Source organism: Tachypleus tridentatus, chromosome 10 (assembly GCF_004210375.1).
Source record: "Tachypleus tridentatus isolate NWPU-2018 chromosome 10, ASM421037v1, whole genome shotgun sequence".
Taxonomy (NCBI): Eukaryota; Metazoa; Arthropoda; class Merostomata; order Xiphosura; family Limulidae; genus Tachypleus; species Tachypleus tridentatus.
The window spans coordinates 61808166-61826400 of NC_134834.1; the positions used below are offsets into that span (position 1 = coordinate 61808166).

General features: G+C 29.6%; 1 protein-coding gene across 27 annotated transcripts in view; it reads left to right on the forward strand.

Annotated features, from left to right (window-relative positions):
* The window catches only part of LOC143229404 (rap guanine nucleotide exchange factor 2-like), a 171031-nt gene that overhangs the window by 146448 nt on the left and 6348 nt on the right, over window positions 1-18235 (forward strand). For 24 of the 27 annotated variants that reach the window (XM_076461689.1, XM_076461688.1, XM_076461696.1 and 21 more), the window contains 19 exons: window positions 384-605; window positions 1882-1986; window positions 2441-2631; window positions 2922-3144; window positions 4631-4792; window positions 5260-5367; window positions 5675-5878; window positions 6319-6427; window positions 7011-7332; window positions 7634-7895; window positions 10775-10839; window positions 13615-13780; window positions 14503-14679; window positions 15358-15457; window positions 15829-15956; window positions 16154-16237; window positions 16713-16787; window positions 17091-17162; window positions 17854-18003. In XM_076461689.1, the coding sequence (XP_076317804.1) occupies window positions 384-605; window positions 1882-1986; window positions 2441-2631; window positions 2922-3144; window positions 4631-4792; window positions 5260-5367; window positions 5675-5878; window positions 6319-6427; window positions 7011-7332; window positions 7634-7895; window positions 10775-10839; window positions 13615-13780; window positions 14503-14679; window positions 15358-15457; window positions 15829-15956; window positions 16154-16237; window positions 16713-16787; window positions 17091-17162; window positions 17854-18003 (2925 nt within the window). The remainder of the gene's footprint in view (window positions 1-383; window positions 606-1881; window positions 1987-2440; window positions 2632-2921; window positions 3145-4630; window positions 4793-5259; window positions 5368-5674; window positions 5879-6318; window positions 6428-7010; window positions 7333-7633; window positions 7896-10774; window positions 10840-13614; window positions 13781-14502; window positions 14680-15357; window positions 15458-15828; window positions 15957-16153; window positions 16238-16712; window positions 16788-17090; window positions 17163-17853; window positions 18004-18235) is intronic. The other 3 variants (XM_076461694.1, XM_076461708.1, XM_076461713.1) reach the window with 1 other exon arrangement.

Sequence of the window (18235 nt, forward strand, 5' to 3'; positions counted from 1 at the left end):
AGAATACATTCTGTACAACCTTAATTTTCACTTATGTCTACTGTATAGATTGCTCTCTCTACACCTTCAAGATGCTTTATAAAACAGTACAAAAAATATATTTTACAGCTAGAAATTGTTTATATGTTTAAGATTAATTATTCAATGTTATTTAAATATTAAGAACAAGCTATTTATTTTTGTAGAAACGTTGTTAATATGATGACGCTTGATGCGTTTGTTGCTTTTCTGGAGCTTATCAAGATTATATTCTAAAAAGGTATTTTCACATTATTCCAATTTGAGATATTTAAATGGTTTTCTTATAGAAACAAAGCTTCTTTTTTTCTTTTTACTTCAAACATTGTTAATTTATGTGAAAAAAAAATTCCTTACTCATATAGTTATCTGAATATCAGCCAGTGCAAACCATCTTACACAGAGGTGAAACTTTGCTCAAATCTAACCGAAGCTCTCATGGCAGTGATACTTCTTCAGCCTATTCAGGATCCGATACCATGCAATCAGTGCAGTCCTCGCTGGAGGACCAGGAAGTGGACCTTTCAGGTCTTATGGAAAGTGCTGTGGATTCTGATGATGAGGAGGATCTAGCTGAGTTAATTGATGTTAGTATATTTATTCTAGTGAATGAATCTAACATTTTTTTTCAAACCTCACTGGGTAGAATTATAATATTTATGAAAGCATATCTGGCAATGTTTTACTGTCTAAGAAACTGAAAATTTATCCACTTTTATATGTTCGTACATAATACGTATGTAACATTGTTTCAATAAAACTGTAGTAAGTTGTTTTAAAAAAAACTACTCTGAAAATAAGGCTATTACTAATGTTATATCTTCAGAAAAATAGAAAAAAATGGCATTGTAATTACAGTGTTTGGTGTTCAGAAATTAAATCTAAATGTGCTGTAAGTTTTGCCAAATGGCCAGAAACTGATCAGGATATTTATTTTTCTAGTCATATTTGCATTAAAGTTGCATTACACTAAACATGAAACCTAAAATAATTATACCTGTCACTCAGTTGTTTTTATTTTTCTATAATGTTTTTACTGACTTTATCATCGTTAATCAGATCACATTTTGTGAGGTTTTGTGAGCTGCTTCAATAGTCTTTCATCTTGGATTTAAATTAAACTGCAATATTTGTTTGTCAATGTAGTTATTTCCTGTTTAATTTCACTATAAAGGCTTGTTATCATCTCAAACCTTAGCACTTTAGATAACCTTTTGTGGTCCAAAATTTGTATTGCTTTTAACTAAACCTAAACTTTTAAGTGAAGTGAAAAAAAACTTTGAAGACAGTTTTTAACACCATCTACCTTAGGAATTTCCTTGCAGTCAAGCATAATCATACTTTGTCATTCCTGTTCTATACAAATGCATTTAAGATTTCAAAAGTTAGATTTTCAGTGAGATTTTACTTTTAACTGTATATGATAAGTCTGCTGATAAGTTAAGTATTTCATTAAAATGCATGAACATGAGAATATAGTTGTGGTGCAATAAAATCATGATCATTTTTTGGTATACAGAAACAACAACTTCATGATACAAGAACATTAAGCCTATCCTTGCAACATATATTTCAAATAATTCTCTCTAGTGCTTTTGTAAGATAGAGTAAATTAAAATTAATATACTTGTTAGGAAGCTGACTTATAGAGGTTGCCTTGTGTGAAAAGAATCTTGGTTATCTTTCTTGGTAACATATAATATTTTCATGAATAATGCAGTGATGTACTCAGTTTCCAAGACCAGTTATTCCTGCAAGTTATTTGTAGGCATGGATTCAACAATAGACAGAAAGTGTGTTTGTGCATATGTGGATTTTTTTGTCAGGTTAGCTCAAACTGTTTCTGATTTGAATTGTTTGTAGAGTCTGACTGTGAGAGACACTGTGCGAGAATGTCTTGAAAAGGACTCCTCGGAAAGGACGGATGATGATATTGAAGTTTTATTAGAGCTCGTGCAACACTTACCAGTCAGTTTTATTTGTATTTTGGTAAACAGCTGGAAATAAAACCTTTAAATGTGAATTTGTTCGTTGGTTTAATATTAACTTCTGTAAATGTATGCAAACACTTTTATATTGCTATTTTTTAATGCATGGAAAATCCATGTCTATTCAATAATACTTTGTATTTTGTGAAATTCTACCATAATAATTGTAACTTCTTCATTCTGTTTTTAAAAATAAAAAGAATTTAACATGTTTTCATTAATTTATCATGAAAAATATTGCTTCAAAGAAACATCAAGTTAAACCTTTTGTATTTAAATAAGAACTGTCACATCTAGAATCACACTTACCTTATCCACTTGACTGATTTAAAAGTAAAAGAAAATTTCATATATGCTTTAAAGTACTAAAACGTATATCAAAAGTATTGATGTCATGAAGTTTAAGAATGTTTTTGTTATTTTTTGTTAAATAGGCTTTTGCTAACATGACTTTAGCAGTAAGAAGAGCACTGTGTGCAGTAATGGTGTTTGCTGTTGTTGAGAAAGCTGGGACAGTTGTGATGAATGATGGAGAGGAACTTGATTCTTGGTCTGTCATTGTTAATGGGCAAGTGGAAGTTGAACTTCCAGATGGGAACATTCAGGAGTTGCATTTTGGAGACAGGTAGTTACCAAAGAAAAAAGAATTACATGCTTTCAATTTTACCAGAGATTAATTACTCTTTGAGAAAAGCAGAAAACAGTCAAGAATCATTTGTTAGTGTTCACAAAGATTGATTTTTGAGGAAGACATAAAATTAAGAGTTGTTAGTGGAGATTAATTACTTCCTAAGAAAAAATAAATGAAAAAAACCATTTATTTTGATAAACCTTGAAAAAAAAATTTTTTTTCCAGTTGTTTTGTTAAAATTCAAGGAAAACCTTCAGTTGTGAACTTTTATTTATTTGTTGCAGCTTTGGAATAACTGCTACAACAGAGAAAATGTATCATCAGGGAACAATGCGTACTAAAGTGGATGACTGTCAGTTTGTTTGTATTGCTCAGAGTGATTATCACAAAATTCTCCATCAGGGGGAAGAGAACACTAAAAAACATGAAGAAGATGGTCAAGTTATCCTTGTAACAGAACGAAGGATCTTGGATGGAGGAAGTTGTCAGGGTCATGTGGTCATTAGGGTAGGTATATGTGAAATTTGTAAACCTGACAGATTTATTAGAAATTTACCATTTGCGAAGGAAGAGTTTTCAAAATTGAAACAAAACCCAATAAATGTTTTTGAAAAGTCATATTTCACATTTAAAAACTGCTGGTTAAATAAAGCAATCAAACATGATACAATTTAAATATTGGTGTCTTGCACATGACTAATGAAATGTTTTTGATCACATGCAGAAAAAATTGAAGAAAAATCATTAACGTAATGTAATGTGTAAATTAACACACAAGCATATCTTTTAGGAGAAGGTATCATAGCTTTCACTTACACTGAAAGTGACAAAATTAGCTGTGTTTATCGTTTAGCATAATTTTTTGATTTTATGCTTGGAAACTTTTATAATAATAGAGTATACCACTTCAAGTCAACTGTGTTAATCACAGTAAAGTGTTTGTGTTGTTATATTTGTTTATACCTTCTTCTTTTTTAATGTTCCTGTATTATGTACAGTGTCATAATGTTAATCATTTCTGGAAGCACTATATTGTCACTAAAAATAATAATAATAATATTGAACTAATCACAATAAATATCACATTAGTTTCACAGTTTTCCAGACATTTGAAGTTTCTAATACACTAAATATTTAAATATTAAAGAAATTTGCCCAAACAGAGCTTTCTCTTTGATGAACCAGTTAGAAATGTGATATCCTCAGATCATTAGTGAAAGTGAAGGTTCTGTGATGGAAGAACTGCTTATGGAGTTAATTACATTAATGACCTTTGGGAGGCTAAAACCTATGATTTTGAAATCATACTATTTTTTTTCAAATAGATTCTCTTCAGATTGAACAGGCAGATTTAATAAGATTTACTCCCTGTCATTGCTGTCATAATTGTTCAAATAGGAAAAAAAAAAGGGGATTCAGAAGTCTACTGTTCAGTATTAAGTAAACTGAAGATTTGAAATTTCATAAATGACAAAAAGTGAAAAACCCTCTGCTGTATTATTGAACAAAATAACTTGAATATTTAATTCTTGAGATTCAGTGTTTAAAATAACACTGTTTAGAAACATGCAAGGGTGGGTTTCATGATACATTATTCTTATTAGTATCTTGTGTTTCACTAAAAAGTGTAACAGATGGTTATGGAAAGGTTACTTAAACACCTTTAAATTGAAATAAAGAGCATTTAAAATGTGTCACATTATTTTAAAAATTTGTGGGCATCTGTAATGTACTCTACAGTACTATGTTTAAAAAATTGAAATGTGTTTTAACTCTCAATTGTTATTGACTTGTGTATGTCATCTAAAATTCTCTGTTTTATATTAGATTTATAATATAGGCAGCTAAATAAAGATTATCCATTTTTTATACTTGTACAAGTATATCTTATTGCCTCACACCTAATGCAAAATCAAACATTTCTTGTTTGGATGTCACTATGTTTTGCATGTGAAACTAGATAAAAATTAGTTTTTTCCTTATTCTGATATAGGGGACATCTGAAAGTCTAATGGCTCAACTAGTGGAAGAAAATACTCTAGATCCCAGCTATGTAGAAGATTTCCTGCTGACACATAGAACCTTTATTTCTTCTCCTTTGGTGGTTGCAAATAATCTTCTGTCTTGGTTTAAAGATCATCAGCTGAGAGACAAAGTGAGGCATTGTTTTGCACTTTTGCTTTCTTTATTAGTGTCTTATGAATAAATATTTTGAAGTGGGAAATAAATTATGAAGAAAAATTATATATTTCATTTTTTAAGTCTTTTTCCTTTTTATATAATAAATGTTTTTCCTTGTATAGCTTAATGGTGGGTATAATGCTATAAGTTTGTTATTTATGTTTATTATTTTAAAATTGTTTTCCCTTCAATTTACCTCTAACTTTAAAGTTTCTCTGAAGATTAAAAAAAATGATAGTTCTCTTTCATAAATTCTATTTTAAGAAATATTGAAATGAATGATTCTTAACTTATTCTCCTTAAAGTGAATTTTTGTGTGAAGTATACCCTGTCCTCTGTCATTTAAATAAAGTTTGTGTTGGAATTGTTCTGATATTGGTAGGATATCTATATCAGTTAATCATAAAAACAGCAGTAATGCCATTTTTGAATAAATCTTAGGTGACTAGAGTTGTTCTCCTGTGGATTAATTACCATTTCCCAGATTTTGAGATGGATGCAGATATGATGGAATTCCTTGAGAAGTTTGAATCTGTTCTTGAACAAGAGGTAATTCAGGCAAAATTGTTACTTTAGGATTTTATTTGTATCTTAACATACAAATCTGTGTAGAAAGCTATATAGTTAATAATGCATTGTATTGAGTAATATGCATATAAAAACTCTATCAACACTGATTCTGTCCATTGGACTGACCTCACAACTATTTGTACTCATTATAATTTACATACAATTAACTTTTAATATATTAAGTGTACCTTAACAGAATTTAGTAGACTTGTAATAAACATTGCAAAGCTTTTAATATTTAAAATTAGCATGAGAGATGCATAACATGTTTAATTATTTTTTCCAGAAAATGCAAAGTCAGTTACGTTTACTTAATATTGCTTGTGCCACTAAGGCTCGTAGTAGAACAATAACTTTGGCTCGCTCTACACGAGATGATGTCCTTCACTTCTCTATTCTTGGTGGCTATGAGCGAGGATTTGGAATTTTTATCTCTAAGGTTAACAAAGGCTCTAAAGCAGAAGATGTGGGTTTACGAAGAGGTGACCAGGTTCGTACATATTAAGTGATAGAAATAGATATGGGAACATTGGAAAGGGTGATTGTAAAGAATTTTACTAAGTTGGGTGTTGTTAAAGGGATGAATTATATGAATATAGTTTAATGTAAAAACATTAGAAATATTTTCTGTTGTTAGAATATTAATTGACAGTGAATTTTTTCAAGAATTTCATTACCTGAAAGCTGGTAAAGCATTATTAAACAGTAGACCTAATGTTTATGGAAAACATCACATAAATTGGAAGCATTAAGAAACAGTTGACAGTTTACATGATTTTAATCACAAGTTTTAACCCTAAGTGAAATAGTTGTGATTTTGTTTTTTCTTGCTGTTCTTTAAAAAAGTGTTTTATTTGACAATTGTTTTCTTATGTTTTTGGTTACAATTCAACTAAGAATTCTCTTTTAAAATAATTAAATAATTTATAGATTCTTGAAGTCAATGGACAGAGTTTTGAACATGTTAGCCATGCTCGAGCTCTGGAAATCTTACGAGGGACAACACATCTTTCAATTACTGTCAGATCCAATCTTTTAGGTGAGATTGATTTGGTTTTGTACCATATCTTACAGTTTTATTTGTAAAAGTCAGTGATTTTAATATTTTTACAAGATTAGAAGATACTGGCTAAAAATATTCATATTTTATTTAGGTGTACTAATTGTTTGATGAATAATGTATTTCAACAGTTCATTTCTTTTTGAAGTGAGATAACTTATTTTTCATACTTCACTTTAAATACTTTACAAGAATAGTTGAAATGCATCACTTTGACTGTCTTTTACAATAACACTGGAGTATCATATCAAATTGTTTTTTGTATGATATTTATTAAATTAAAATGAAATTGATAATAAATATACCCAGAGGTGTAATTATAAAAAAAGAGAGAGAGAGAGGTACTCAGATGGGTAAAATGTACCTATCTTTGAAAATGAAAAATAAATTAAAATGTAAATCTAAAAAACAGCAAATCAATTCAAATAAGTACTAGTACGATCTTCGAAAAATAAGTTTCAATATTTAGTATCAGTGACCACTGGCAGAATTTCACCCCTGAACATACCTAACTTTATAAGAGAAATTTGTTGAATCCAACCTTTTTTTTAATTCTCTCAAGCTTTTAAAGAAATGCTCAATACACCTGAGAATTCCCCCCGTCAACGAGGAAGAAAAGTTTCAGAAATTGCTCGTTTGCAGTCTGATCCTAGGGCTAGGTTATCTTCACATTTTGACTGGGGAGAAATGGTTATTCCCATAGAGCTTGGAGTGAGTGCATTACTCCAACCTCCAAATTCACCTCCACCCCAGTGTCTGAGAACTTCGTCTGGTCCTGCTGGTGATGGTAAGCAAGAGAAAAAAGGGTTCAAGACTCTCAGTAATCGAGGGAAAATCAAAAAAGCACTTGCAAAAATGAATATCATGCATAAATCTGGCAATAGGTGAGAAAATTGTTTGTTATCACATTGAGTTAAGTAAGTTATTTACATTACCTGTAACTAGTTGCTGTATTTTAATGTATTTAAGTATTTAGTTTATCTGAACTTGTGTAGTATTGCATGTATATTCACATAAACTTTGGTTAAACGTGATTGCATTTAAGTACTTCTTTAACCTTGTCATTTGAATAATGTTGTTAGTAAGTTATTTTAAAGCATATGCAAGTTTTAATTAAATTATATTGTTTATTTTCAACTTACTTTTTTAGCTGCTTTAAAGTGTAGTGTTTATTTTCCATTCCAGTGAATCTCAACTGAACAGTTCCGATGATAGTTTATATTCCTTACGCAGTGGGAGCAGTAATTGTTCAACAAATCACCGTAGGACAAGGGCAGTGTCTCCTAAACGATCTTCTGGAAGTGGCTCCCTTTATCATAGCCACAGCAACCCAGATCTGGCATCTTTATCAGCTTATTACGAACCAGAGCTAAGACCAGATTTTCCTGAGCATGTGCTTAAAGTGTACAGAGCAGATCAAACTTTCAAATATTTACTTATTCATAAGGTGTGTGTAATATTTTGCTCTTTTCATTTGTTTGTGTGCCTGTTCAGTGGCTGTGCTTATCTTATGTGTTTTTATTTGTTTGTGTATTTCCTCATAATACATGTCCAGTATTGTTTAATTTATTTTTATGTTTTCATTTGTAAACTGTATTCATTTGTATAGAATTTTTTTTGTATTTTTATATCTGTATTTAATTTGTGTGTATTTGTTTATAAAGCCTTTTCTTTGTGTTTGTGTGTGTATCTGTGTCCTTACCTCTGTTAAAATTATTTTGTGTATTTACCAGCCTCTTCTATACAAATAATTTTAAATCTACAGCTAGCTTTACAAAAGTATTGTATAGCATAGTACTGGGTTATGCAGTCAAAACAATCTGCAGGATGCACTGTGTGTTATTAAAAAGGTCATAGTTTAGTGAGTTTCCACTTTTTATAGCTTAAACTGTGATAATTTAAATTCTCATATTTTCACTGCTGTACTAGACCTTTACTTCACATACCAAATTTCAAGGTAATCCATTAATCCCATAATGAGCTTGATAAAATATACATGAGTTAATCAACACATTTTCACACACTAAGTATTCACATTATAACTTTTGATACAAGTGATTTGATGTTATGATTAAAAAACTATTCTTAATACCAAAAATCTCACATATAATTTGCAAAACCTTCTAACTACATTCTAGATGTTTATTTTCAGTAAATCTCTATATTTTGTTATTTTCTATACCCTAACTCTGTGGAGTCTGTCCTTTCACCAACCTAATAACCATCATAAAAGAAAAATTAGGAAATGAATACCAATTATGCTTTTTTCATGTTAGAGTGATTATATATTATAACACTAAAATACAAATGTTCAAATAGCTTAAGTGTCACAGTAATATATGTATTTGTTATGTTTTATTGTATTGACCTTCCAGTTACACCTAGATAACATTACATGATTTGCATTGGCTCGATAAACATGCACTTTTTCTTATATACTCAGTAATGTAAAATTTACCTTTAGTTTTCCCAATCTAGGATGTGCTTTAGTGGACTAATGTGTTGTGATATCAAGTCACATTTCAATTATTATACATTATATATGTATATAGATTACTACTATTCAATATTTTTAAAATATAGAACAATAAATAAAGAAGTGAAGCAAACAATTCCCTCTTATAGCTATGACCTTTGAACTTGGATGCTGCTAGTTCTGTTTTAACAATTTATACCAGTAAGTTTGGAATCAAAGTGTAGATTAATAACATTTTGAATGCAAGTCAACAAATCTGACATGTCTTTTATGAGATGTAAGATCTCCAGTTGTGATTAAATTTTTCCTTTTTTTTATTTGCACTGAAAGTATGGAGTTTTTATTTACTTGACATTCTCCTTTATATCTTATTAACATGATCCATTTTGGGGCTAAAAGATTTACCCACCATTATGTCCCAAGTTGAATAAAAAAGTACTGCCTGGCTGACTAAAAGTTAATTAAATGTTAAATTTGTTCTAAATATAAGCCACATGTGCAAAGTCATTCAACAAAAACAGCTCACTTTTGACTACGATTTTTTTTTGCACACATGAACCATAGGTCTAAACATTTTATTAGAGCTTTACATCCTTACTCTTTTAAAAGTGGACTGTTTTGAGGTTAAAGACAGCTGATTTGGAGCATCAGAACTGTAAGGTAAATCTGCAAATACATAATTATTGGTTTCAAAAGAAACAATATGGGCAAACAGTTATTATTCGTCATTAACTTTTAAGCATGCATTTGCTAAGTTTTATGAAATTATCCTAATTAAAGAGTGTTCAGTGTCATATAATATTAACTTAAGGAATTAGTGTAAATAATGATGCTTGATACAGCCATGCCTATTGCATACAGATAATGGAAAGAAACACTGAGTCTAAATTCCATGGTATTACTTTAAAGGAACTATTAACACTATTTTAAAGAGTAAAAGCTACCACCATATATTTTAGAGAATCTGGTTGGTTCTGTGAAATTTAGTTCTGTTCCAAATAATAAGGTTGCTATCCTAAAGCAAATGTTGGATACTGTTGAGCATCACTTGCTGTTGTTTGTTGGTATGTATTGACAAACATTGTGATGTCTTACAAAAAACACCTTAGGTATGAAAAAAAGTGTATCTAGAAAAGGAATGAAATCAAAATTGGTGGCCAAACTGAGAGCTATACATTACAGCATATATTCATTAGTTAGTTAGCTAAACTGTGTATTTTGTATTAGTTAGCTGGACTGTGTATTTTATTTTACTCATCATTGTGCCCAAAGTTGAAAAAAAATGTACCCTGGCTGATTATTGGACCAATATGTGTTGAAAATTTATATTAGTGTTATAAGCCTAGCTACCAGTTTAGCCACCAATTATGATTTTATTCCTTTAAATCACACCTTTATTGGCTGCACTTTTCTTCACACCTAATGTGTTTTTGTTTAAATGTTATATACATTAATCATTTTCACTAAGCACTGGTGAAATTATCAAAGTGAAATACATTTTAGCATCAGTCTTCAGATACAAATTATAAAAAGCAAAATCTGTTGTTCTAAGATGAACATTATTCTTTATATCTTATTAACATGATCCATTTGTGGGTTAAAGTTTATAACTGTCTTTCAAGTAAAGTGTCAGAAGTTATGCTAGACTTCATTTCTGTGTTGTACATAAATATTGCATTTTTACAGAAGTTTTATTATTATAAAACTAAATTATATAAATGAAGAGAGAATTTGTCTGAAAACTTACAACTTAAGTTTTGAAAAGGATGGAGATTTAATGTTTGATGTCAATAGTTATTAATACCTAGAAGTGCAATGCATAACCCAATAATTAATCTTGTTATATACAGGAGACTACTGCCAGAGAAGTAGTAATGTTATCCCTCAGGGAGTTTGGCATTAGTGATCCAAGCAGGTAAGCAGTAGGCTCATATTTCTTGTATAATTCAATGTTAATGTTTTGAGTAGATAAGAGAAATTGGTTTACATTTCAAGTAAGGTATAGTTTTACTGGCCCAAGCAGTTAAGAGGTAAGTTTACATTTCAGGTAAAGTTCAGTATTACTGACTCAAGGAAGTAAAAAATATGTTTATATTTTAGGTGGAGTTTGGCATAATTGAATTGATGAAGTAAGAAGTAGGTTTATATTTAATATAAAATAAAGTAAGAAATAGGTTTATAAATCGAAGTTGTGTGTTACTGACTTGAAAAGGTAAGAAATAGGTTTATATTTCAGGTAAAATTAGGTACTGTTAACTCAAGAAGGTAATGTATTTCAAATAAAATTCAATATTGCCAACAAAAGGAGGTAAGGAATGGGTCTGCATTCGAGATTAATTTTAGTACTACTGATCTGAGGAGATATGGTATAGGTTTATATTTCCAGAAAGGTTTTTGATTTATTTACAATGCTAAAACCAATTTTGGCTTTCTTTTCACAAACAGGGCTTAAGTTCTCTGTTACTTATGCTTAACAACTTTTTAAAAAATGGGAATAAATGTTTTTTTACTAAAAATAAACCTGTTTGTGCATCCAACTGCTTTTTTTGTTCTGTAATTTCTAGTATTTTTGGAATTAGATTGTTTTAATGTTATTCATCTACAAACAATAATCTTCAGTGTACTGGTAACTGAAACATTGTAGTAGAACTCTAAATTGCTTAATATCACCATATAACATTCAGATAACTTTTATGACTGAGATTTCACAGGTTGGTTGACCAAACAGATGATGTTTTGTAAGTACATTCTTAAGTTAACAACAGTATCTGAAAATAGTTTTGTAAAAGGAACATGCAACAAATTGAGATTATAACTATTAACATGCCTAATGAGTACTCTGCACATTCACCGTGACTTAATTAAAACTCTCTCAGCACAGACTAGGTCCTTCAGCCCGATCTCATAACTATTTTGTGCTTGGTATAGTTTTCATGGTATTACTTTTAAATTACTAATCATATGTTCAGGAAATTTGGCAGATTATCAGTAAACATTATGTGGCTTTCGTATACAAAATGTAACTTTTTGTTTTATTAAGTTTTAAGGTTTGGTAAGCAATGTTTTCTTCATGCCTTTTTTTATTTTTGCATGTTGCCTAACCAACATGCAAAGTAAGTTTCATTTTAGGATTAAAAGTGCTTCAACCATCAGAAAATTTTATGTGCACAATCCTTGTAATTTACAGATAGTTTTATCAAATGTTTCTTGATAAAAACCTTTAATGTTATTTTTGATACCAGATCTCTGTATGGGGTCAATCAGTATGACTGACCTCATAATCATCATATAAAATTAGCAATATAAATTATACCTTTTTTGTTCTAGAATGACTACAAATTATAAAACAAAAACATAAATGTTTAGACTATATAGCTTAAATCTTATAACATTATACATTTATATAGATTTATTTTTATTATAATGACCTTTTAGCCATGCCTGGTTAACAGTACAGAAGTTACAATGACTTGCTGCATGTGCACTCTTGTTAGTATATCCAATAATATAAAACTGGCTATTAGTTTTTGCAAAGTGACCTATCTTGGCTTATTTTTTTATTAGTATTTTGTAAAGTACAGTCACATTTCAATTATTATAAACTGTGTGTGTGTATAAATGATTACTATTTATAAACAAGTTCTTAACCTTATTTTTTTAAATAATAGTGCAGTAAATAAAGAAATAATGTACACACTTATTTTTTCTAGTTACAACCTTTGTACTTGTTGCTGCTTTCCTTAGCTTGCTAAGCCTTAAGAAATTTTGTGCATGGAGGATGTGAAACAAAATTATTTTTCTTTTAGGTTTTATATATACTTTTGAATAACCAAAAAATTCATAAATTACTTCATCAGTACCCTAGAATTCTATTATAATTTATCAAGTGGTATTTATATTTAAAAAAAAATGTGAAATTGAAAACAGACTTAAGTTTCAACTTACCAGCTCAGAGGTTTGTCTTGAAAGAATGAAAGGATGCTATTATATTCGAAAATGGCTAAAAAAAATTACTTAGGAGTCATTCTGAGCTTCCAGTTGGTTATTCACGTGTCATGTATAAAAGTCAGTATATATATATATATAAGGGACTGTTTCAAAAATGGAAAGAGGTGAGAAAAGGCCACTTTGTTTGATTCACTAAATATAGTGATAGCTCAACAAATAGAAAAGATAAAAGGTTTTTATTTTATATTCTAGCTTGTCAACAATATTGGTAACTTGAGTTCCTAATTCATATGAAACTGTAGACTTTGGATTTTGACTTCATAAACAATAAATTTGAACTAGTGCTGCACTCAACATACCATGTGATACAACACATTGATATTTAGTTCTGTTTAATATTTACTTTTAAATTAAGAAATTAAGTAATGTATAATATGAAAATTTGAATTATAATCTATAGTTTGATACCAAGCTTAAGAGAGGTAAATTCATAAAGTATTAGTATAATAAAAAAAATTGAATGCAAGTCAACAAACAGGATGATGTGGCCTTTGGCCCACTACCTGTCTGGAAATGGTTAAAGTCGTTAAACTTTTGTTAATAAATTTTTCAGTTTTCTTTTATTTTTTTATTTGTTATGTTAAGTATAAAGGTTAGCAGATAAAATGATCATTAGCCCATTGTGAATTTTTTGTTAGTCAGTATTCCAACATAAAGGTTTTTATCTTGATGGCTTCACTAGCAAATACTCTTTGTGTGAGGTAACTTGTGGAGAAGGCGGTGTCATAAAGCAAAGAAGACTGCCTGATCAGATGCACAATTTGGCAGAGCGTATTGGTCTTAGCAGTCGTTACTACTTAAAGAACAATTCCTCAACTGAAGCTCTTGTACCTGATGATTTAGCAGGGGTGAGTTATGTTTAATGTTTTAATATGTTTATGTGCATGACTTACTTTTCTTTGCAGCTTAATGATTTCACCTTTGCAGATAGAACCCTTGGAATATATATTTGTAAATAACTTTAAAAAAAATTATAATTCATTTGCTTAATTTGGTTCACACTTTAACAGCTGTTTTAAAATTGATGATGGGTTGTTCCATGTCAAATCATCAAGATTTTGAAAAAATTCAAATGTGCTCATCTACCCATATAATGAAATATTGCCAAAGATTAGATCAATATCTCTAATAGTTTCTGAATTACAGCCCTGTAAACTTTTAAGTAATTTTTTTGTATTTTTGGCGAATTCATTTTTGGGCAACTTTGGCTGCTTAAAGCTGCAAGAGTAATGGTAGTAAAAGGCTGAAATTTGCTAGTTAGAATTTCAACTAGTTTGTTGTCCCAAGATTGATAGGCAGCTAATAGAACTTATTAAGTAACAACATCTAACAGTTTAATAAAATGATTTTAATATGAACTTGCTTCCACAAAATATATGGCAATTTCATTTCTTTTGAAGTTTTATATCTTTCATATAAAGATCTTCTCAAAGTGATGTTATAACATTACATTATACACTACTGTTATTTATCAGTATTGGAGTAGACCTCTCATTCAGTATTTTCTGAGTGTTTCTTAGTTATCTAGTCTAGACTAGAATACATTCAGTAGTTATTTGTATAACTGTAGGAACTCCTCCGAGAGAGTCAAGTTCACTTCCTCCAGTTAAACAGTGTGGAAATAGCCACCCAGCTTACTTTGGAAGACTTCAGCATCTTTTGCCAAATCGAACCCACAGAATATATTGATGACTTGTTTGATATCAAATCCAGATATGGAACACCAAAGCTTTCAAAGTTTGGCGAGGTAATTAATAGTTGTGTATTAAATGCTATTGTTCCATATTTGTACAGTTCTTCCTGGTGGTATAATAATTAATCATGTTCTTTATCACTTTTATGTATAACTTATTTTTTTTTAATAACACACATGGCTATTTTGATTGCTCTTACAGTTAGTCAGTTACAGTTGACTATCAAGTAGAATAATTTGTTCTCAATAAAGCATGAGCCATATAACGTAGGTATGTATTAGGATACAGTATTACAGGATGTAGCTATTGATAAATGACAGTAGATAATATTACTATCCTAACAATGAGAACAAAAAGTATATGAATTACAGGAAATTGATTGAAATGTGGACAAGTAAAATCAATCATTTGATCTTAGTAGATGATAATGATCTGCCTGTTATTGTAAAAGCTGTTAACTTTAATACAATCCCATGAAACTTCCTAAACTGATAGAAAGTTGTGAGGTATTATTTGGTTTACAACCTAAGATGTTTTTAGCATTGTATGTAACTGATGAAACAGTGCCTTCTGATCTTTATGAAAACAGCATATTTAATTAGCTGCAATCATTACCAGGTTGACTTTTATCTTTTGATATGGTAGGTAACTCACTGTGGTTTGAAGATAATTTATTTGCTAAGTAAACAGTCTATTTTTTTGCAATAATTATACCAAACCACCTTTCACAGCTTGTCAACAGAGAGATGTTTTGGGTAGTGACTGAAGTATGTAGTGAACCAAATCACTTGCGAAGGATGAAGATTATTAAACAATTCATCAAAGTAGCAAGTAGGTGTTAATCAGCATGTAGGGAGTTTGGTTTCAGTAACCTTGTCCATGTATGTATGAGTTAAAAGTTAGCATAATCTATATGACAGCTCTGGTGCCATAACTGTTCTAATCCTCTGTTTTTAAATTTTTAGATGTATTAACAACTTTTTTTGTATAATGTAACAGAACTAAGTTCAGTATTCTGTATATTTTATTTTGAAGTATTCAAATTTTAATAACAATAAAATACTCTTTGATAGTGTAGTTGTGATTAGCACCCCCAAAAAAAAATCATGTTACAGTGTTGTTTTAGTTGACAATGTAAAAAAAAAAAATCTGACAAGGCAATAATAATTTGAAAATGAAATATGTTTCTTCTGCTTCAACAGGACAGTGTAAGGAATGTAAAAACTTCAATTCTATGTTTGCTATTCTGAGTGGACTTGACCATGGAGCAGTATCCAGATTGAGGTGTGCATGGGAGAAGCTGCCATCTAAGTATTCCAAAATGTTTAAGGTGAGGATAAAGGTATAGGTAGTGTGCACCCATTTTAACTTAGTATCTAGAGCAACATTGTGATATTTCTGTATTTGTGGCTTCCCAAGTATTGAGAACATTAAAGCTAAAGATATTATTATTAAAAATCAGGCCCTTAAATGAAGACCACAGTTATCTCATTCACTCAGATTTCTAAATTTTTACTTTGATTCTAGGATCTGAGTGACCTTATGGACCCATCTCGAAATATGTGTAAATACAGGACACTAATAAGCAGTGAGCATACTCAGCCCCCTATGGTGAGTAGAAATAAACAAACAAATGTTAATAAGCATAAAGTTTATGTGAATAATAAAATTATTTCTAGACAGTTCCATTCTTAGGATAAAACCTTCCTTGTTTGTTTATTTTTTATTCTTCAAAAAATGAATTATCAAGTTTCTGTTGAATTATTCTTGAATGATCTGCTTTCCTGTGCAAATATTATAGTGAGGAAATTAATGTTAGATGGTGTTTCTTTTGTATATTTTGCAAATGTGTTATTGAGATTAGTATGAAATGGTTTTGATAAGACTTCGTGTGATATTTGTAATTTTTTTAAAAAACAAACAAGGATTAACTTTATAGCTAGCAGTATTAAATAATAATTTTGCACATGTCTTGTTTTTTTAACATTATATTTAAGAATTTTCTCTTTGTTGTTTGTTGCATTTAAGAAATTTAAAAAAAGATGTTTACAGTTTTTTGTTGATACTACCTATGATGAACTTTTAGATACCGTTTTATCCTGTTGTGAAAAAGGATCTTACGTTCATTCATCTAGGTAACGACACCAAGGTGGAAGGCCTAGTAAGTGAACCCTTTTAGTGTGAATAATTTTTAAAATCCACAAAAAAACTAATTATTCATCTTTACTTTCTTTGCCATCCTAGTGTATACTTATTAATAAATTTAAGATTTTACAATCCACAAATGAAACTGAAAGAGCGATTTCTCAAGAAACAAAAATTAGTTTTAAAAATGAAAAAAAAAAATTTTTTTAAGTGTGCTTCCAAAACTACCACATTGGTACTTGAAAAAATACAGAAAATTATAGAAAAAATTTTAAATTGTTTTTTTATAAGTGTAATAAGTAAAGTATACTTGTTTCAGGTTAACTTTGAAAAGTTGAGAATGGTGGCTAAAGAAGTGCGGCAACTCCTTAACATGTGTTCAGCCCCATATGTAAGCCTTGCTCATTTCTTTTTACAATAAAAATATATAAGTAGATATACTAAATAATTGAAATTAGAAATAAGTATTTCATTTGTAAAAGAGTTTTTTTAAATATCTTCATACTGGATCTGAACAGTTGTGATTTTTACCCTTAACAACATATATCTGTCCATTTTGAGTGATAGAAAAACTTAGTTCTATCTAATTAGTTTGAAAGGCTACAAAGATTTTACACAAACTGATTAAAATTACAGAACTGTATATACAATTTACTATTTTGGTTTATGCCTTTTACAGAAGTTAAAAGCTTTAAATTAATCTGACACATCTGAGTTTTCCACCCTTAAGCTATCAACTGTCATACATATTTTATTTTAAATGTTTATTGATTAGAAACTGAGTTTATTTTTAAGTTAATTTTTAAAGAGCAGTGTATATACTTTTACATTTACTACTGATTTTATTAAATATTTTCACACATAAACATACTTGAATGTAACTGAAAATTTCAATTTTGTTTGTCTACATTTTCTTCCTTGTTTTGGTCAGTAACTTACTGAATGCCATTCAGTATTTCAAAGGCTGAATGCACTAGTAACAACAGTATAATGTTTGTAGAGCAAACTACACAAATGTATGCTCCATAAAACCAATTAAAAAGCAATACCATTATTCATATTGATCCAACTTTCCCATGCAGGACCTTTTTAACATGTTGGAGTTAGGAGGAGCCAATCCTTCCTCTGCTATGGCTTCTTTGAACAGCTTTGCCACAACTACTAATGCTGCAACTGTAAAGAGAAGAAAGAAGAGTACCCCACAACCTCATCCAAAGAAAATGTTCGAAGAAGTGAGTTTGTCTGTCATTAAACCAATAATAAAAATCATGTTAATATGATTAGTATTAGATAAGTGGACCCAAGTTAAAAAATCTTATATAAAAGTGTGATGTCATTTAAAAAAATAAATATTCAGTAATAATTTAGTTGAAAATATTTTGTAAGAATCTAAATCTTGTGTATAGTTATGATCTTTGCATGGTTTTTTCTATTCAATCAATTTTTCCAGGGTTTAAAACATTT